At 47.7% G+C, this 22,274-nt stretch overlaps 1 protein-coding gene across 6 annotated transcripts in view; it reads right to left on the bottom strand.

Annotated features, from left to right (window-relative positions):
- Positions 1 to 19,562, bottom strand: part of Ampd3 (adenosine monophosphate deaminase 3) — a 51,958-nt gene extending 32,396 nt beyond the window's left edge. Inside the window, exons 1-2 of one of the 6 annotated variants that reach the window (XM_070035300.1) lie at positions 19,513 to 19,562; positions 10,346 to 10,571 (exon numbers count right to left, since the gene is read on the bottom strand). In XM_070035300.1, the coding sequence (XP_069891401.1) occupies positions 10,346 to 10,566 (221 nt within the window). In that variant the 5' untranslated portion in view covers positions 10,567 to 10,571; positions 19,513 to 19,562. Of the gene's footprint in view, positions 1 to 10,345; positions 10,572 to 11,406; positions 12,018 to 13,957; positions 14,295 to 18,424; positions 18,444 to 18,622; positions 18,642 to 19,264; positions 19,479 to 19,512 lie in introns of those variants that run through there. The other 5 variants (XM_070035294.1, XM_070035297.1, XM_070035301.1 and 2 more) reach the window with 5 other exon arrangements.
- Positions 19,563 to 22,274: the final 2,712 nt, after the last annotated feature.

The raw sequence follows: 22,274 nt of genomic DNA, 5'->3' as shown, positions 1-22,274 counted from the left end.
GGCTGTTTGCAAGGTATGTGGCACATTAAACAGATGCCAGCAGACACAGAACACACTGCAGGGGTTCCAACAGCTCACAGAAGTAAGGATGGCACCAAGCCACATTATCATTGAGGGGTGGGCAGCCTTCTGTCTTCAATAACCCAAACTCAATGCCTGACATATGAGCCAACATAGGAAGGTGACCCAAGAGAGTCACAGAGACAACTACATTATATTCCAGAGAGTCAGGAACCTGGAGCACTAGAATGAGAAGAGACGGGTCCAACCTTCCCATTTTACAATTAAGTATCAGAGACTGGGACTTGGGGCCCTAAGAGATGAAAAGGCCATTCTGCAGAGCCACAGGGCAGTAGATGCTCTCCCCAGCCATCCCCCATGTAGCGCCTTCCCCAAGCCCCATGTTGCCACCCAGGTAGCAGCTGTTGGCATGGGACAGATCTGTATCCCTGTTACAGGAAAGGGCTGCTCAGCATCAGTCTCAGGCCTGGACTCTGGGCCTGTCACCCTGGCACCAGAAGATGATTTCATTCCTGCTGGGGCTCAAGGCTGCAAGCTCATGCTAACTTGCAAATTGATTTGTGATGACTTTGTCTTCCTCACTAACAAAACAGTAATGCTTCAAATGATGTCACACCAAGTCCTGGAGTCCCCAGGAAGGAAATTCCTCAGCACTAGGCGTGGCCACCAGCAGCCCTTCTGGACTCTTTCTGCCTCCTGGGGAATCCTGCTTCCAGACGGTTAAGTCCAGTGCCAGAACCTGGCTGGCTCCTTGCCCTACCTTGTGCCACAGGGGCCAGTAGCCTCCCAGGTATTTATTTGACCACTGCCAGCCTCCAGCAAAGGACCCAATGAGAGCCATGAGCCACCAGAGCCCATTGAACTGTATACCCCTTCTCCAGGCCCTGGTGACACTTACAGGATGAGGAACAATCCACTCATCCTCAGATGGACCTCAGGCCTCATGTTCATCCAGAAGCATCTGGCTTCCTGTCAGCCCTGCCCAGCTCTCCTCACTGCTTTAGGAACCATGGGTTAGCTCTCCTGTTCTTCCCTCTTGCTATGACCCTCTGGCTCTTAACCTGCCTAAGGCAAAGACCGTTTTTTGTTATGGGACTTGAACCTTGAGCTTGGGTACTGTCCCTGTGCTCCTCAGCTCAAGGCAAGCACTCTACTGCTTGAACCACAGCGCCACTTCTGGTTCTTCTAGTGGTTTATTGGAGATAAGAGTCTCACAGACTTTCCTCCCTGGGCTGGCTATGACCCGTGATCCTCAGATCTCAGCCTCCTGAGTAGCTGGGATTACAGGTGTGAACCACAGGCCCAGCTGGCTGTTTACTTTTACAAGATGGAAACTGCCTCTCCTTAGGAGTTTTTCTTTGTCCCAGCCTTGCACAAGAGGCTGCTTCAGGAAACGACCAGCACTCCTGGAGTCCCCAGCCCAGGTTCCCTAGCCTGCCATCTATCAACTGGAGCTGGGTCAGCATTCTGACCCAAGGAAGATATCAGCACATCCCAGCCAATCATTCCTCAGCAGCAGATCCACTCCAGAGCCTGAACTTCTGTTGCATCTTTTGGCTAATCATGCCTAAAAAGGAGCCATGGATTTGGGCTTCCTTGTATCCTCTGACAGGCTCAGTTGGGTCCCATGGGACTCTAAAGTTTCTGTCACTGTCATATCTGTCAGTCACTGTTTTTATCTCTAGGCAACTTCATCCCATGATGCCTAAATTCTCATCCTACTAAGGCCAAGCAACAAGTGATTTTTCAGGTGAGCAACAAGTAAGGTTAAAACAACAACAACAACAAACCACACACACCCACAGGCTAAAGCTGGAGGGCTGCCTATGCCAAGGGCCTCTGAGGCTTGTCCTAGAATGTGGACACATCTACCCCACCGAGGAAGCCAGTTCACCAGCTGCTGCCCAGAGAGCTCTCCTTACAAATACTCCTTATGACTCCAGCCTTGGTTTTCAGTTCTAGCTCCAGATTGTTACGTACAAATGTCCTTAGGCTAGGAGCTCAGACTTTCAGGCCCTGGGGCATGGTGAACAACCCCATACCAACTCCTCAGGGCCAGTCACCTCATGCAGAGACTACAATCACAGAAGCCAAACGGAACCTGCATATCAAAAAGTAGGAAAAGCTATCATCTATTGCTGCATCAAATTGCAACCAATTTAGTAGCTTTAAACAGCAGCCATTTATTAGTTCATGGTTCAAAGGTGAGAAACCTGGCAGGCTCTGCTGCCTGTGTTTATAGCATCAAAAGTCAAGAGGAAGGTGTTGGCAACACTGTGCTCTGGTCTGGAAACTGGGGAAGAATCTGATCCCAAGCTTTCATTCATGTTGTTGGCAAAATCAGCCTCATGTGGCTGAACAATTGGGTCCCTGGCTCCCGGCTGGCTGTTGGTCAGCAGTCACCATACCTCCTAAAGATATGCAAACAGCCCTCCGTCTTCTAAACAAGGAGTGCTGTGTTGTTCTGAGACCTCCAATCTCTGACCTCCTCGCTGCGGTCTGTGTTGAAGGGCTTGTATAATAGATCAGGACTGTGCATAGATCTTCCTCTCTTAAGGTGTTGGGTCCTCCTTCCTCCTCCACAGTAGTGTTGAGTAACAGCTCAGTGAGGACAGGGGCATTTTAAAAATAGGGCCTGTATCTAGAGTCCACTCGATACTACAGAGGTAGAGAAAGGTAGCTAAGTGAGTGTGTAGCCACATGTGTCTCCCTTCCCCTCCCCCATGTCACAAAAAAAATTTTTTTAAGTTACCATAAGGCCAGGTGCTGGCTCACACCTGTAATCCTAGCTACTCAGAAGGCTGAGATCTGAGGTTCAAAGCCAGACCAGGCAGGAAAGTCCATGAGATTCTTATCTCCAATTAACCACCAGAAAACCAGAAGCAGAACTGTGGCTCAACGTGGTAGAGTACTTGCTTTGAGCAAAAGAGCTCTGGGACAGTGCTCAGGCCTTGAGTTCAAGCCTCACAACTGACAGAAAAAAAAAAATTACCATAAGCTTGAAGGGATGGATGGGTTTAGAGAGATGAGGAAGAATGATGGGGGAGGGTGACATTGATCAAAATGCATGGTATTCATAATCTGACATATTGACTTGAAACCCCTTTGTAAATGTTTAAGGAAGATGCCATAGGCTCTTTGGAATTATAGAACTATGAGGTCTCCTAGATGGGAAAGGCTATACCCCAACCTTCTCCCTACACTACAGCAGCCTTTGCTTGGGTGTGTGACAGACTTAGATTCCCAAATAAGACATCAGTACTCATTTGCTTATTCAGTAGGTGACAAAGCATATACTCAGCCCTAGGCCAAAGTTAAACACAACACACAATCTTTAGAAAGCAATCCCTCATGATAGGTTATCTGCCTTTGTCTGGTCCCACCTGTCAGAGCTTGTGCTAGCCCCTGAGGTACCAGGGAACGCCAGTTCACCCTACAACAGCTGGCCCACCCCCTCCTTCCTCCAGCCACCTGGCAGAATAGCACTGATGCCAAGGAGCTGTCAGGGTGTGGGCTGCCAGGAAAACAGCTCCAGGCCAAGCTTGAAGCAGATCTGCCAGCGACCTCCAGTCATCCCCCAGATAGCTGGTCCTCCAGGGCCACAGGGACCTTCCTGCTTGCTGACCAGGCCTTCAAGACAAGGCAGTGATGATGGTTATGGCATCTCATCTTCTATCACTGGTACAGTGTCTCTGCCTTCTCTTGTCCACCCCCACCCCCAAAGCCTTCCTATAACATCCGATCCTTATGCTAAACAAACTCTGGGAGTCTTTGTTGCTCTTCCTCCTAGAGAATAGCATCCATCTTCTCAGGGGCCTTCCAAAGCCCTATCTGTGAGTCTGTCTAGGGTGAGTCAGCCAGGCAAGGAGAGACAGTAGCAGGAATCTTCAACCAAGCTTTCAGAAGTGTGAGCAACAGGGGAGGGGGAGGGTCACACATGGACCCCGCCCCTTCATTCCATAACCCCTCAGGGACTAAGCCCTAAGAAAACAGGTAGCTCAAACTTAACCTGTGACTCAGGAGCTCCTGCTGTGATGATGGCAGAGCAAGACCCACACAATTCAACAGACCTGTCAACATACAGTGCGGTCTGTGTAATAATATGCCCAGGATATTTTGGGATCCCAGAGGGACACCTAATCCAGACTAGGGGTGGAAACAATGAAGCCACATGGGGGGAGCAGGAGGGGAAATTTCAGAACAGGAAATATCCTGTTTGAACCCCTGCTCCCAGCTGGGGTGGGTGGGAGGTATGAAGAAGAGTCATTCTGGCAGCCCCTCTACTTCCAGCTGAGGAGCAGCAGGGGGTTGTTAACATGCCACTGAATGCCACTCCCAAGGCCCACCACTATTATTGTTTCTAAGGTCACTGTCTAGATTTACATGGAACTGGGACCCCTGGCTCAAGGAGAGTAGCTGGAGAGCTGGCACCTGGACAGAGGGTCCCGCCTTTCAGGAAAGAAAGTAGAAACAGCTGACCAGGATGCGTGCTGCACACTGGACACTGCAGGGGGGGAATCTAACAGTAGGGGACTTGCAGGGTGGGGGTGGGGGTGGGAAGAGGCACAGAGACCCCATAGTCAGCTGTCATGGTCAGGTCACCAGTAGCCTGACCAGTAGGGTGTAACTTTAATTGGCACACCTTGAAATCCATCGAGTGAAAAAGACCACAACCATAGCCTCTTCTCCCTTAGCAATAATAATCAAATGACTTAATAATGTTAGAGCTGTGTTATATTCAACTCCTAACAAATACCTGTTTTACGCCAAACATTCTCTGGGAAGTAGCTATTTTGGACAGCCAAATTTTTCAGATAACAAAGTCTGTTCCCCTTATATCCTAACTTAAAATAATGTCGATGTGGCATTTTCCAAGTGCAATGTGCAAGTCTTGCATTCTTAGCAGAGCAAGCCGAACATAATTTGAAGTGTCTCCATGACTCAAGGTCATTGCTATACTATCCAGTCACCATCTCAAGGGCATTTTGTCCCTAGACTGCTATGCTCTGGAATCTTGTGTCTGCTTTTCATTACTCTGTTTCCACCCTCACTGTTGACTGTTAAACAGTAACAATAACAACAACAAAAAAGCCTCAATAAATATGCTCCAAGCTCCTCTGAGCATTTCCCGTGTTTGCTCATTCAGTTCTCACAAGCCAGGTCCTTTCATTACACTCATTTTACAGATTAGGAAACAGTTAAGTGGCCTAACCAAGGCCATTCCAAAGTTATCACTATAATCAGCACAATTCACTTTGGGACCCTACAGACAGAAATCTTTTTCCTTGTTTTTAATGTGCTTCTGCAAATCTCTGACAGGCTAAACACTAAGACAAATAAGCTTTTTAGAATTCTGCTAAAAGAAAAGAGAAGATGGGATGAGAGGATTGGGGAGTGACAGTTAAAGGATACAGAATTTCCTTTGGAGAAGCCTAAAATGTGCTAAGGCTGGACATGATGATATGTGTCAATATTTCCTAACACTGGGAAGATTGAGGCAGGAGGATTATTAGTACATAGGACAGTCTGGGTTATATAGTAAGATCTTGTCTCTAAATAAATAAAAATTTAAAGCTGAGCACAGTGACTCAACCCTGCAGTTCTAGACACTTTAGAGGCAAAATCAGTTTGAGGCCGGCTCAGGCATTAAAAAGGTTGTAAGACTCCATCTCAAACAATGAATGGCTGTGTGCAGTGGTATACAAAGCAAAGAACAAACAGGACTGAAATCCAGGCTAGCCTGGACTTGAAAATAACCAACTCAAAAAGGGGCCAGTAGAGTAGCCCTTACTACATAAAGCATTTGCCTAACAAGCAAGAGGCTAAGTTCAACCCCAGTACCGTCAAAACATAAATAAACATTTTAAATGATAAAATGTTCTAGAATGGTTGCTAACCCTCACTTAATTATACACTTTAAGTGGCTAGATTATAGCCAGGCTCTGATGGCTCATGCCTGTAATCCTAGCTACTCAGGAGGCTGGTATCTGAGGATTGTGGTTCAAAGCCAGCCAGGGCAGCAAAGTCCATGAGACTCTTATCTCCAATTAACCACCAGAAAAACCAAAAGTGGTGTTCGAAGTGGCAGAGAGCTAGCCTTAAGCAAAAGAGCTCAGGGACAGCCCAAGCCCTGAGTTCAAGCCCCAAAACAAAAAGGCTCTATGGTATATAAATTATTTCAACCAAGTTGTAGGAGAAGAAGGGGAAGAGGAAGAGGAAGGAAAAGAAACAGGAGACAGGAAGGAACCCTGTGTGCACTCTGGTTGATCAGACATTTTTCATGTTGTGCTCAGTGTTAGTTAAGTCTGCATGTGTACACATGCAGATGAACCTTGCTATGTGACACAGGCAAAACTCAAACCAGGGTTTTCCAGTTCTCTCCTTGTTCCTAATGTTGCCTGCACCGACAGCCCACCCGAAGCGGAGGCCCAGACAACTTCTTCTCCTCTCCATCTGGACCTGGCCCGTAAAATGAGGGTCTCCTCGAGCAGCCCCGAGGTCAGCGCTCAGCCCCACAGGCCATCTTGGCAAGCAGCCTGGCCCTACAGGGGACAATCCCATACCACAAAATTCCAAGTACTAGGAACTCACCTTTCTTGCTCACAATCAACTTGTTTTTCTAAGACGCTGTTTTACTACCATAATTCTTGCTTGTGCTTCTACATTAAACATAAAATGGTTGTGGGTATTTTGTTTGGATTTGGGGGTGGTTGTAAATAAAGGAGATACAGAAATTATAAAGAAAACCCTTCTCTGAGTGCCTGGGTCTGGTGGCTTTTTTTCAAACCAGAAGCCCCACCTCATGGTCCAGATCAAAATACAGACACATAACCCCAGGGGTCAGCAAATCTGCTTACTGCTTTCTAGATCCTGTGAGCTCCTTTTGGGAAGGTGCACTTCATCATCTTTACCAGAATGTCAAGGAGGGCACATAAGTGGAGAGGGATTTGGGGAGGTATCCTCCATAAAAATATGAACCATGTATTCACATAAAGATACCTTTCATCCAGCAGGGAAGTTCAAAGACAACCTTGGGTGTACATAGATCCAGAGGTCATGGCAGATCTGACATGTGACCCCAGGATCAGGCTGTATTTTCAGAAAAGAAACAAATGACACAGACAGACTTATATCCACCTTCCTTCTCTGTCACTCAGGAACTGGCATGGACTCCTTGGGAACAATACCTGGTGCTATTTTAGTGATGACACTGGATCAAGCCGCTAAGACTCCACCCCTGCCTGAAGACAGGAAGTTTCCCAATTAAGATGTGGCCATCTAGATTGAAAAGATATGCACTGTCACTCACTGACTATGTGTCCTGGTGCAAGCACATTCAACTTCCCTGGGCCTTCCTTGCTTCATTGCAAAATCTAGATGCCACAGGCACCCACAGTGAGCTTAATGTGCAAACGAAGGAACAAGCAAGCTAAGTGGCCCAGCATGCAGCTCATGTGTGCCCTCAACCCTCCAAGGTGGCAGCAGCTGCTCCAGCATCCCACCCCAGCAGCAAGAAAGTAGGTACATAAGTGTACCCAGATCACACAAATCCTAAGCCTTTTACATATGCTAATCCCTTCATTTCCCACAATACCCCATAAAGACAGCTACTATTAACATGCCCACTATATAAGCTGAAGAGGAAGCTGGGGAGCTAAGGTCACCGAGTATGCCAGTGAGTAGCAGAGCACTCACTGATACAGTCTCTGTGAGGCAGCAACAGGGAGGCAGGAAATCTGCTAGATGTCTACCTCCCAGAAGCATGGCTAAGGCCTACGGTGAAGCCTGGGACACAGATAAATGCTGATGAGGTCAAATGGGGGCAAGACCAGGATACCACATCCGAACAGGAAGGGAGACAAAATTTTTCTGGAGAGGGGTTTACAGAGGAATGTCTGAAATGGCAGCATACCACTGGGACTGAGAATAAGAAAGCTTCTGCGTTGCCCCTCGCCTGAGCTGTGGTCTAAAGACCACAGCCCTTTCCTAATTTTTCTGCAGATGTGAGGCCTGAGCTACTCTAATGGAAACTCGCCTCAGACACTTACTGTTCCTGGTAATAAAAATGCCAGGACTCCTTTTCCTCTCATTATGAAGGGTCTCAAATGCCCAATTCAGAGCACACAGAAAAGCCTGCAGAGCAGTCAAGTCCCTGAGATCGGCCTTTCTGCCAGACTGGCACCGTGTAGACAAGGGTCTCTATAGTCAAGTTCTTACTTTCCAGGCCTGAGTATGTCGTGGAGCCTGGCCCTGCCCACCTCGCCTAGCACAAATTGGCCCACAGCCCTCTCACCTTCTCCCTCTCCCTCCTTCTCTCTTCCCCTTCCTTCCCTCCCTCCTTCCCTCCCTCCTCTCTCATTACTACCTTAAAATAGTTATACTAAAGGGTTCTAGTTTAATAAGTCTATTCATATGTACAATGCATCCTGATCCTATCACCCCTGTCATCTTTCTCTCCTGCTCTCCCATCTACCCTATCCCAACAGTCTTCTTGGGTTTCCTGGTTCCATTTTCACATATGTATTCACATACGAATATTATGATTTACCCACCATTCGTATTTCCATTAACCTATACCGCTGCTCCTTAATCCCCAACCCCTTAAGACATGTTTCAACTTCCCAGTATTTGTTTTATTTCACTGTCTGTAAGGGTTCAAAGGGGATACAGCATGGAATTTCACCTCTACATATACCATAATCAGTCTGATAGGGTATGTAAGCATACTGGCCCATGACCTTGAAAGCTGTCTCCTCCAGGGGTTCACAGTCCCTTCTTTCGGGGACCCACAGCCTCCCTCACCAAGGAAGGTGAGCACTGATCTTACAGATGGAAAGCTTCTGTTCTTATTTTTACACCAGTAATTAACTTCTTAGTTCTTCCCAGACAAGTCAAGGAAATGCTGAAATTCGGTACTGCCAGGAAAAGGAAAAGACCTTTCTGTAAACACAAGGACCTTGGGAAGGGTCTGATCTGTGAGTGGGTCTCCAAGAGGCTCAGAGTCCCATGGCACTGGCTGACAAGGTCTGCAGTGTGGTAAGCAAGTGGGGACCCCACAGCAGCCCCATATCCCAGGTGAAAGGTGATAACTTCTTCGGCACTTAGACTGAGCCCTTAACTTCTTATCAGGGAGCAGAAGGCCTGTCTGATCTGGACCCTGCCTAACCTCCAGCTGCAGGACCTGGCACATCTCCCTTCAACAGACTTCCAACTACATCAGTCTCCTTGAGGTACTTGGAGGCCTCTGCCCTGTCCAACTCATATGCCTGTGAGGCTACCACCAACTCCACCCACCGGTGCTCCTTTGTACCCCTCAAGTCCATACTAAAATGTTATCTCTACAAAGAGAGTACCCTCAACTGCCCAATCTAACAGAGATGAACACCGCTCACTTCTCTGTCCCTCCTTTATTCTCTTCCCCAGCTTCCTTCCCACCCTCATTATTCACTTCCTTCATAGCATTCATTGTGCCAGTCCTGAGCCTGTTTATCCCCATATCTGTTCTTCAGCCTCTCTTCTGTTTCCCATGGGGTGTCAGATGGCATGGGTTCTCCCAATGGCAGACCCTGAGGGACCTGGAAGTTACAGAAAGGGTAAATCCTCCTGCTTTTAGTTCTGTACTGAGCTCTAGTTTCTACTGAGAAGACCTCCAGACTTCCAACTTGCCCAGAGCAACCATACCCCAGGCTCCACTACACCACCTCTTTCTCTTGTCTTACCAGCCCCTTACTGTGCCTATCTCTTCCCCCCTATTTGGCTTCTCAGCTTCAAGACCTATGTAACAAATTCCTTGCCTGAAAATCCTATTTCCAACATTCAAATGGTTTCTGTTGTTTGATTTTTCTGGGTAGACCCCAGCGGATCCAGGATTTGGCATAACTTATAATTCTTTTATTAACTTATCCAGTTGCCTAATTTTTGTCTCCACCCACTGTGAGTTCCACAATTGATCCAAACTGAATATTGTTACAACAGGACATTGTCCCAGCACATGGTAACTAATACAAATGTAGATGAGTCATGCCAACAAGTAAAGCTAGTGCTTCCCCAAGAAATCCTCAAATTCCCAACATGAACAGGGAAGTGCTATTTGGAAGTGGTATGTATTTCTGCATGTAATCTGTTGCATTTAAAACATCAGGAGAGAATGGGGTTTGATCTTTTCAACCAAACACACCCTAAGACATTCTTCAGGAAGTAAGTGGTGAGTTAAGGGGTCTTGGTTAAGAAATGAACAGTCCCAGGGATGTGCTAGCCCTCTGAAGTACCCCAGCTCAGGACACAACAATACTACACACATAAAAGCCAAGTCCCAGGGACAAACCTTTTAGCAGTTTCCACAGACTTCTGCTCAGCCAGTTCCTTCTGCAACTCCCGCTCCTTGGCTTCCTTCTGCCCAATGGGACAGTCCTCAGGCACGGTGAAGAGGGAGAGGGCATCTTTGCTGTCCTCCTCTCTGAGCACTTTAGCAAATACTTTCTCCGCCAGGAGTCGAACTTGCTCATCCACTTCTGAGATGCTCAGCTTGGGGAATTGGCGTGGCATTTCGGCTAGCAAAGAAATAACAAGTGTGAGACTGCGTGCTTTGGTCCCAAGTAGATATATTCTAAGTCCCTGGAATGGGAAGCAGGAGGCCTGGCCTCTACCTAGTCCTTCGCTCAGCTATCGATTCAAATGCCAAATTTCATAAGTAATCAGGTATGAAGTACATAAGATCACTCACATTTCATTGAGAAAGGAAATGTTCAGAAGCCAAAGAATGAACTGCTCAACCATATGTTTCCATTTTCTCATCCTTTGGGGAATGTACAGCATAAAGTAGCTCCGCTGCCTTTGCTTCCAACACTGAGAAGGGTCAGGAGAGAGTTCAGAACTTCCCCCTCTCCTCTTCAGGAATGGTGTGAGGGCCACAACATGAACAAAACCTTCTAAGACCTTAGCTTAGTACTCTGAAAGAAGCATTGAGCTTCAGGCCCACAAGATTATAACAAAGCCCTGGGAAACACGTTTGCTGAAAGAAGGAATCTGTGATTACAGTTTTAAGGGACCCCTCAGTCTTCAAGAATCATTTAACAAAATAGCTAGCAAATACAATGAAGATTTTGAACTGAGATACTGTTTACTTAGCTGAAAACTCACTTTGTCAAAGAAGCTTTGCCTACCTACCTCTCTGCATCTTGGAAGCTGTATTAATCTTCCCTCCTTCCCTCCTTCCTTCCCCCCCTTTCTTTCCTCTTTCCTTTTTCTTCTTGTTCCTCTGTGTCTCTTTCTTTGCAAACACTTGCATAGCACTTACTGTACACACTATGCAACTGTTAAAGCTCTGTTACTCTTACTGTTCCCATTTTCCAGATGAGGAAATAAAGGCATACAGACCAAACTCACCCAGAGTCCCACTTGCAATAGGTTGGCAGAAGTCTATGCTGTTCTCGGCTTTTTTTTTTTTTTTCCTTCCTGGCCCTTTCCTCACTGAGTCTCTACTTTGGGAACCTGAACTGGGTACCCAGTTCCACATCTGTGCCTTAGTCACTACACCACGTTACTGAACTGTGTCCCTTTGGGCCCAGGACAGGGTTTTCTCACAATATCCCTCATAAACACAACACTTACAAAATGGGTGCATATTGCCACCTTTTCTCTAAGAAGCCTCCACTGGAAACAGCTCTGGAAGAGAGGTTCCTGACCACCTGTTACCACAGTTTCTTTAAGGCTGGTTTAAGAGACAAATGGTTTTGCTGACCATTTTGTTGACCAAGGAGAGACGGTGCCTTGTTACAGTCTAGCAGAGAGAGGAAGCAATTACAGGGGTGGGGGCTCACTGGGCCATCTTAGGACACTCATTCCCTGACCTCACAATTTTCTCATCTGTGAGATTAAGTTATGCTACTAAATGATCTCAGAGGCCCTGTCAGTTCTGAGAGGCATAATTCTAGGTGCACAAGTTTCCGGCGCCTGAGGCTCCCTGCTCTGTTCTTCTCTGTGGTAGACAGGGCTAATTGATGACACAGGCAGGAAGGAGGAAAACAGGCTAGTAATGGGCAGTCAGAGCTATGTCTGTGGGCCTTGACTCTGAAACTAATTTCCCCCTCCCCAGGTACCAGGACCATGCTTTTCCTAGACATCTTTTTCACCCTCAGGGAGTCGGATGGGTGGGATCTGGTGAGGAAGAGCCAACTCTACATGCAACCATGCCCAAGACAGCAAAAGCCTGGCCTCTACAAAGAGGAAGAGGAACAAAGCTGGCTGTGGAGATTCTGTGTCCTGATGATCATCAGAATAGAGACTCAAGAAGAAGGTGACGGGAGAAAAAGGTTGAAACAACTTAAAAAAAAAAAAGCAAGAATCAGAAAGCATGATCAGGGCAGAACAAAGCTAGACCCCATCCCCAACACCAAATCGACAGGTTCAAGAGCATGTCATGGCTCTGAAACAGGCTCAGGTAAAGGGCAGCAAAGGCCGGAAAGCACCCCATAAGGTACCTCATTCTAGAAATCTAAAAAAAGTATCCGAATGAAAAAAAATAGAAGTGTTTGCCTGCATTCTTTACATCAAGAGCTTTTCAATATCCAAATGACTGCATACCTACTTGCAATGAATTTTATAATTATGATGATGTTGCAACCACATCTCCTAAAACAAAATATGCAATATACAAAACCACAGCATGCTTTGACTACAGTGATCTGGAGACGCATTGCTTTATGTCCAGGGGCTGTGAGAGAGACACACTCAAAGCAGATATCATTCAGCCATCATGCCATTTTTACATAAATAAAGAATAACAGGGAAACAGATAGAAAATGAGGGAAAAAATAAACCAAACTCCTTAATTCCAGCAGTTTGGGGCAGTTAGGACCCACACAGAAAGAGGCCAGCACAAAAAGAATGACATCACTGAGACACACACCCCCTTCCCCCCCCACCAACACACACACACACACACACACACACACACACACACACACACACACACACACACACACACACACACACACACACACACACACACACACACACACACCTACAAAGAAATGGGAGTCCTCAGAAATGGGCATTTGGGAGAGTCCTTTATATCACACATGGGAGTCCTCCATCTTGGATTTTTTAGCACTACTACCTTGCTCAAGTCAACCAAACATACTTTTCAGTATACATCTTTAACTTATATAGCTTAAATCAACCATCTCAAACTGGATCATAAGAGACACTGATTGCTTATTGTTGGTAAAAACAAACAAACAAACAAACAAAAACAACCTGTGATTCATTATGGGGGAGATGTTGTATCTCACATCCCCCTAGCCCAGGTCCACCAGGTGCATTGAAGACCCCAGCATTATCATTGTACAGTTTCTTTAGAGAATTCACATGAATCGCCTACAGAACTTCAGCTAGTGTGTTAACAACTGAGGAAAACTTCAACTATCCTCAGGATGGACTCTGTGATGCAGGTGGGAGTTGAGCTACCTCTGTGGATCTTGCATATCTGTTGTCTTCTGGCCATCCTAGACACAGAGTTCCCACCTTCCAGTCATGCCCTGCTGTGCTACTCTCCCCTCTCCAACACCTGGCAGGCCAGGCCTGCCAAGGAAAGCCCACTCTGCAAGTGCCAAGAAGAATTCAGTTCCAGCTGCCTGGTCATGTCTGCCTTTCAACCATTTGTCAGCCCAAGCCAATAGGCTTACCAGGCTTAACTATGAATTCTCCAGCATCAGTCAGTTGGTAATACAGCTTATCTCATTGTTACAGGCAGCAGGGTCTGATGAACATCGAACAAGCATTCCCAGGTCAGAAAGCTCTAAAATGCCACCAATTTCAACAAACAGTAACAGTCTCTCTAGAAAGGAAGCCCCGTGCCACTGAAATCCTTCCTCACACAAACAAAGCTATTTCCTGCTCTTGCCAGATGCTCACTGACAGAACCCATGACACAGACCTGAGCCTGGCGCTGGAGGCTCCATGATGACTCCTGAGATTGCCACACAGACGACGTGCTCCAGCCAGATACTGCCTGCTGCCCGGGAGGCTGAGCTGAGTCAGTGTAAGAGCAGCTAGCTGGGTCCCGCCTGCTGCTGCAGCTGGGGTGGGAGGTCTCTGCTTTGCCTATCCGTGAGCAGGAAAAGTCTTGGCTGGAATTTCTCCCATGACTATGAAACACAAGTGGAAAATTTCCAAGAGTCCTAATGCCCCAGGTGATGCTGGTTATCCAAGGCAAAATGGCTGTGGTATCCTGAACACCATGTCCTGGCCTTGCTCCCAGGCCTCAGAAGAAACTAAAGTAGCACTGCTGGCCAGAAGAGCAGGAGCAACAGCAGCAGCAGCAGCAGCAGCAGCAGCAGCAGCAGCAGCAGCAGCAGCAGCAGCAGCCGCACACTGCGCTATCCTGGGAGCCACAGAGATAAGCCATCCCACCCTCCAACACCCAGCTCCTGAAAGCCAAGCACAGCCCAGCAATACTATCACCTCTGCTGCTTCCAGTGTGAGTCCCACTTAAGCCTTAACCTGACCACCAGTTGTTTTTGTAATCCATTTGCTTGGCTTCTGGGTAGAAGTTGGGACCAGAGAGCAATAAAGTCTCCTCATCAATGGCATAGCCAGCTCTACTTCCTCTCAGAAGACTCCCCCGCCCCCACCAGACACATAAAAGCACCCCTCCTGAAGCTGTCTGAAGGCAGAACAGGAAGCTCTTGGTCCAGTTGCCAGTAACACCCTCTCTCCTCCCCTCCCCTTCCCCTCTAAAAGAGGAAAGGCCCATGAACCGCATCCTCCTTGTCCAGAAAAGAAATAAGACTCAAGGGGAAGGGATGGCCTCGGGCAGATGGGGACAGCAGATAGGGCAGTCCCCTCCTGGGCCTTCCCTTCTTGCCACACATCACAGGTAACTAGGCAGACTGGCAAGCTCTCCCGGACCCCTCCCCACTACACCCACAGAAGTTCAGCCTGGCCCACCTAAGCCCACCCTTCACCATCCCTTTCTTACTGCTGCTCACATGGGCCTCCAGTCTGAGATCCTCGGGAACAAAAGCTGGACTCCACCGCCCTTCTGCCCCAAGTGACACCCAGAGGCCAAGCAGAGTGGATTACAAAATCACAGGCACGTAACTCTGTGCCCTTGAGAATAGAAAGGCTCAGAAGAGACAGGCAGCCTCCAGTGACTTCCACAAACTGTGTAGGTCTGGGAAATAATAATCATGAGCAAAATGGCTATTTCAGTAGCACTGCAAAAATCCCATGGAGAAGAGTCCAGAAAGGATGGGTCAGTTGTTTACCAGGAGGCTAGTTGTAGCCCTGTCTTGGCCCTGAGTCATCTCCTCATGTCCAATCAAGAGGCTGTACCTTGCTGAGCCCACATCCTAACTCTTATGAACACGGAACAGGATTACACCATTGACACATGATCTTCAGCTGGGCTTTAGCTACCCAGAGATTACAGTCCACCTGTTCACACAGCTGTTTCATAAACAGTGTGATCAGCAGGCTACAAGTAACCTAGAAGGAGAGCAATATGTATTCATTAAATAATTAAATGGATTTACAGCATAAAAGAAAAAATAATCCAGCCTTTTGTATTGTTCAGCCAGATGGAAGGGAGGATTCATGATTTCTTCCACTGGTATGTTAAGGATTGGTTGGATAGGAGAGCAGTTGGGGTATCCTAACCTGTGGATCTAAGCCCAGTACACTCAGTAATTCTATTCTCCACCTTGAATGAGATCCTCAATAGCCTTAGTCTAAATAAAGTGCAGCCTAGAACCTAAAAGGACAGATGGCCTGAAAATACTGCTTCCTATAGTTCCTCATGTGGAGATTCGTCACAATTTCTACTGATTGATCACCTGAGAAGTCTTGCAGTAAAGAAATCTGTTTGGGCTGGGAAGGTGGCTCAGTGGTAGAGCACTTGCCTTGCATGCCTGAGGCCCTGGGTTCAATTCCTCAGCACCACATAAGCAAAAAGAAAAAAGCCGGAAGTGGCGCTGTGGCTCAAGTGGTAGAGCGCTAGCCTTGAGCTGAAGAGCTAAGGGACAGTGCCCAGGCCAAGGGTTCAGGCCCCACGACAGGACCCAAAAAAAAAAAAAAAGAAGAAGAAATCTGTTTAACTTTGTTCAGCCCAACACATATATTTGACCATCCCACTACTGCCAACTCTGGGGGTTGGGGGAAACACCTATTAACCTATTAATAGCTTATGGATGGGCATTGGGCAACACCTTCTACTTTGTCTTCATTTCCCAGCGGAGAGAAAGCTGCCTTCCTGGCCTCACCAGATGCAGACAGAGATAGGCAACCGCCCTGCTCAAATGAATCTCTGCTACTTAGTTGCATGATCTTTGGCAAGTGTCTATGCTTTATGGTAGTTCAGTTCTATTCCTATAAAAGCAGGGTAATTAAAACACCACCCATTACTATGTCATGGGTTGCCATGACAAATTAGCATAGGAAAAGTGCTTAGATTCGTCTCTGGCTTGCAATATGTGCTTTAAATGTATTATCTGTCAACACCACTATCTCCACAATCAAATAACCGCAGTTCAATTGGGAAAATGAATGTGACATTACATATAGACCCTGGATCCTCTTATTCAACATTATTTATTAAGAACCATATAGTTCCTACCAGGATACATGAAGAAGGCAGCCATGTTGAAATGGAAACCCAAGATCAGAAAAAGAAACAGCTGTCTCCTCTATGAATGGAACCTCTTTCTGGCTGTACAACCAGGACTCCAGCTCCAACCGAGCCCACCCTTCCTAAGCCCTAGTCTGTTCTTCATGCTCTATATGAAAAGACAAAGCCATTGTCTCTTGTCTTAGAAATGCAGCAGGTACTTGGAAGAACTAGATTAAAACCCTTGGTAGACCAGAAGACCAATAAAGAGCTTTAGGGGAAAAAAAGGATCTGCTTAGCCCAAAGCCTGTTCTATCTACCCACGATATTATCCAGATATGGGACTGGTTTTGAGACCATTTGAAAGGTGATCCAATAAATATAAAGGAAAGAAAGACAAACTTCAAATCTCCAAGAATTTTGTGTATGTGTGCACATGTGCCAGTCTAGGCGCTTGAACACAGAGCCTTGTGTACTGTCCGAGTTCTTTTTGCTCAAGGTTAACACTCTACCACTTGAGCCACAGCACTACTTCCAGTTTTTTTTGTTGTTGTTTTTTTTGGGGGGGTCCGGTCGTGGGGCCTGAACTCTGGGCCTGGGCACTGTCCCTCAGCTCCTCAGCTCAAGGCTAGCGTTCTACCACTTGAGCCACAGCGCCACTTCTGGCTTTTATTCTTTTTGCTTATGTGGTGCTGAGGAATCGAACCCAGGGCCTCAGGCATGCAAGGCAAGCGCTCTACCACTGAGCCACCTTCCCAGCCCCCTACTTCCAGTTTTTTGAGTAATTTATTGGAAATAAAGAGTCTCACAGACTTTCCTGCCTGGGTAGACTCCAAACTGCAATGGCATGAGCCACCAGTGCCTGCTCCTAAAGAACTTCTTGATGTAGGTAGGTAAATGCTGCTCACCCCTTATCCAAGATCTCCAATGGTGGGCTAAGGATGAGGCTAGGAGTAATGGTGGGCTAAGGATGAGGTTGAGAAGTCACCCTCTCCCAGCAACCCAACCACATAGAACCTTTATTCTTGAAGAGGGCAGTACCCATCCCCCATCCTCTAAGACAGAAAGGCTCCTCAGAGTTGTTGCCAGGCCAGGCCAATCACCCCAATCCTGCTGTCAACCGCTCTGAGAGGCGGGGTTAGCCAGGCTGTGTGGGAGCTGAGGAAGGCTCTGTCTGCCAGGCTTCATGACTCCACTACTTAGTAGTATTGATGCTTCTGCCAGGGGAGGAATTTCTCCTAGGAGATTCAGCTGCAGTCAGCTTTTCCCTGAAGGTGGCCAAATGTTGGTCCCTCCATCAGAGTAGCCAACAGGACTCAGGCCCTTTCTGACTTCTCTCCTAGTCGTGCTGCCAGCTTTCACCCAGGCCTTTTGTTCACTTGTCCTCAAAAAGCTCCCAGCCACACATACAGTAGGAGCACTCAGGACTTGCAAAGGCTCATCCCAGGCCTCTGCCAGCCTACACCAGCCATTAGCACCTCTATTGGCAAAGCGGCTACCAGGAAGTTCAAGGGCAGAAAGCAGACTACTAGAGCAAGACTGTACACCTCCCCCTGCCCAGAGAAAGCTAGAGGCGGGGAATAGGGTATCAAAGTATTCCTGATCCTATCATCCTGGCCATGCCCTTGCCTCTAGCCAGGCAGGCATCTGACTCAACTGGCCACAGCAGTCAGATCTCTAGCACCTAGAAACTTGTCCAGGTGCTTAAGAGGCAGCGTGTCCCTTCATTTCCTTAAATCTTGCTGATTCAATCTAGGCCTCCAGGAAGCCGGAACATGGTACTGCTTGCTGCCTCACCTGAGGCCGCTGGAATCCAGGCTCCCACCCCCGCGTCCTGCCCCGGAAACGGAGGCCTGAGTCTATGGAATCACGGATGAGCCTGCTGGTGGTGGGGTTCCGCGCTGCCGAGGTTCGGACCCCCAGAGTTTCAGGACTCCCCGCTGGGGCCCCAGGGCGCGGGCCCACGGTCAGCCGTGCAGCATCGCTGGCACTCACCGGCTTCTGAGGACAGGGCCATGCCGTGGGCCCGAGGGCGGCTGCAGGGCTGGGAGCGCAGGTGACGCGCGGGGCAGGGCGCACGGCGAGCGCCGCCGAGCGGGGGCTGCGGAGCGGTGGAACCAGCCTGAGCGGGGCCGGGGCGGGACCCCGCGGTGCCCCCAGCCCGAGTCCGGCAGCGCCCGGCGAAGCCCCAGCTCCAGAGCCCCGGGGCGGGCCCGGCGGGAAGGAGCGGGCGAGCTGTGCACCACCCCGGCACTGCCCTATCTGGGCGCCGGTGGGGCCGCCGCCGCCCGCCCGCCCAACCGGGTGCCCACCAGGCCTGTCCGCCGCTACCTGAGGCGCCGGGCCCCGCCGCCAACGGGAAGCCGGAGAAGCACCGGGCCCGGCGGCAGCCAGGCCCCCCGGCCGGAAGCGCGCCCGGCGAGGGCCCGGGACGCAACCGCCGGACAGATGCCACCCGGGATCCCCGCACCTCGCCTCCGCCGCCGCCATCAGCTGGGTTACAACACCGCTCCTCTGCGGGGTTCACGTTTGCCGGATCTCCTCCCCTCCCTCCCCGCTAGAATTGTCCCCAAGGCAAGATTCGGGGATGGGGGGTGGCGGTGGTCACGACCCCTCTTACACACAGAGGTGACTTACTCCCTGGAGTGGAACCGGCCTTCAAGCATCCGTTTTCTCCCAGGTGTGTGTGTGTGTGTGTGTGTGTCTGTCTGTCTGTCTGTCTGTCTGTCTGTCTGTCTGTCTGTCTGTCTGTCTGTCTCTCTGGTCCCTGTCCCTCGTTCTCCAACCCTCTGCCGCCTGGCTTCTGTGCCCGCCCCATAGAGTCCGGAATGACCTTCTAGTTGCCAAAGCCAGTGGGTGCCCGCCTTACAGCCTGGCTTGCTCACCTCTTCCCAGCTGACCACGCCTCCCTTCCGGGAATGTTAGGAGCACAAGGTTTCTGAATTTAGCACCTGGATCCCCCCTCCGCCACCCCCCACACACACACTCTCTCTATCACAAACACCCGGATGCCTGTTGTGGCTCTCCGGCCTCCAAGGCCAGGCTTTTCCTTGTTCTGTGCCCGCCCAGGGCGGGGCGGCTCACTGTGCACCCCAGCTCACTCCACACACCCACTCTGGGGATCCCCACCCCCTCACGAGGCTGTAGCAGCCTCCTGCTTGCTAATGCCTCTTGAACCTCATCAGAGAATGGGGGGGGGAAGGAGGGGGCGAAGGGGGGGTGGTCTTCTCCACCAGAGATTCCTAGCCCTATGAAAACACGTCCATATTCGAACTCCCTAATTTCCACCCCCAAGAACGTGCCAGAACCTGCTCCTGTGTTTCTGGTCTTGGCAAAGACCCGCTCCCCAGGCCACATTTGGGAGCCACCCACCCTTCACTCCCAGAGCCTTTTGCCAAATTAGTCCTCAAGGAGGGAGGAAGGAAGCATTCATTTTATTAGTGAGCACAGCCAGCCAGGTGTAATTAATCCACTTTCACAAGGCTATCCTTTTAACAACCAAGCTCTGTTCCTTCTGTCTCATAGCCTGATATTTATAACTCATTTCTTTATATAAATGGTATGTTTATAAGACTATGTTAATATATAATAAAAAAGCACACTAAATACCATAAAAGGATGTGATAAGAGTTAAAACAATCATTTTCTTTTTTTTTTTTTGTATATGTGCCAGTGCTGAGGCTTGACATCAGGGCCTTAGCTTTTTCCACTCAAAGCTAATGCTCTAAAACTTGAGTTCTACCTCCAGCTCTTTGGTGATTAATTGGAGAGAAGAGTCTCATAGACTTTCCTGCCAGGGGTAGCTTTGAACCTTGATCCTCAAAACTCATTCCTGAGTAGATGAGACTACAGGCCATCAGTGAGCCATCAGTGCTCAATCAACCATTTTCAATCATTTTACTTATCGTGAATGGAACAATATACCTTTTCTTTTCACTTTAAAATTGTTTACAATCACCTATATAGTCACAACATGGCTAAAATAGGTTTATTAAATCTTAGGAGATGAGAAAGTACGCTTCTAAATTCAATTAATGTCAATACTTGCTACTAGGGGCCATTGTTGTTATTTGTCTTAAAATGACAGCTACATAGAAACACACACACAAAAAAACAAAAATAATAGAATGCAAGTTTTAAATTGCAATTCTCACTGTTTAAATCCCCTTTACCAATTCTGCAATTGTGAAATTCCACAGGACACTTTTTGCCCATGAAGCCAGAATTTTCAATGAGGTTTTTATCAATTGTTCTTGCAAATATTTTTAACAAATAGGGTTTTTTTAAACTTAAGATTGTAACAAGGTTTTAATACAGATGTTAACTCTGCAGACTGTGAAGGGTGAAGGTGACACTGACATGTTTTATGTCAGCACTGACGTCACATAATGAGACCTTTTTTCAATGTGATACTTTCCCCATGACCTTTTGTTTCTCTTTTTTTTGTGCCAGTACTGGTGCTTGAATTCAAGGCTTCTGACTCTCCCTCTTTCACAACTGGCTCTCTACCACTTGAGTCACAGCTCCAGTCCAGCTTTATTTTTTTACTGATTAATTGGAGGTGGATTCTCTTGAACTTTTCTGTCCTGGCTGGCTTCAGACCAGAATGTTGGGTCTCAGCTTCCTGAGAAGCTAGGATTCAAGGCTTGAGTCACTGGCACCCAGCTTCCCCATAACATGTGTATATGTGTGTGTGTGTGTGTGTGTGTGTGTGTGTGTGTGCATGGGTATGTGTGGTCCTAGGGCTTGGTCTCAGTCCTGGACACTGTTCCTGAGCTTTTTTGCTCAAGGCTAGCACTCTACCACTTGAACCATAGCTCTACTTCTAGCTTTTTGGTAATTAATTGGAAATAAGAGTCTTTGGGAGTTTCTTGCCCTGCTGACTTCAAACTGTAATCCTCAGATCTCAGCCTCCTGAATAGCTAGAATTACAGGCATGAGCTATAATGCCAGCATCCTATAACCTTTTAAAGCATGATTATTTTCTTAATTCATTATTATATTGTCACCTTTACTTGAAAGGACATAGTAAGAACGTGTGTGTGTGAGAGTGTGTGTGTGTGTTTCTTTCTTCTAGGTAGCACTCTTGTCACATTCACAGCCAGCGAAATTTGCCCTTTATCTAAAGAAATTCCTCTTTAAGGGGTTGAGATGTTGTGCAAATGGTAAAATGCTTCCTTGGTAAGCATAAGACCATTAGTTCAAATCCCAGTACCACCTGAAACAAAAGTTATTTTTAAATTCCACAACTTGCAACTTCATTGCCCTGAGATAATCAGTAAATCTGAATCCTATAAAAGATTTTCAGTGTTGCTCCACATTTTATTATAAAGTATCATAAATATTTCATTCGTTTTTTTAATAAACCATGTTATTCACATCTTGTGGTAGTTTGCACCCTTCTAGCTGCAACTAGAAGTTGTTGTAACTTGTAAATGGAAGAAGCCTTAATGAGCTTCACATGTCATCCCTCTGCCTTGTATTCCAGAAAGGGCAGCCAACCCACTAGTGTTACATAAAATCCTCATACATAAAATCCACAGCGGTTTTTGCTGAAGAAGTCACTCACTGCTGTGAACATATCCTTATTTTGTAGATCACAGAAAGTATTCATGTGTCTCTTCCTGAATATTATCATCAAGAAGTA

Source organism: Dipodomys merriami, unplaced genomic scaffold (assembly GCF_024711535.1).
Source record: "Dipodomys merriami isolate MVZ:Mamm:240054 unplaced genomic scaffold, mDipMer1.0.p SCAF_25, whole genome shotgun sequence".
Classification (NCBI taxonomy): domain Eukaryota; kingdom Metazoa; phylum Chordata; class Mammalia; order Rodentia; family Heteromyidae; genus Dipodomys; species Dipodomys merriami.
Note: the sequence above shows the minus strand (reverse complement) of the source record. Positions and strands in the feature narration are given on the sequence as shown.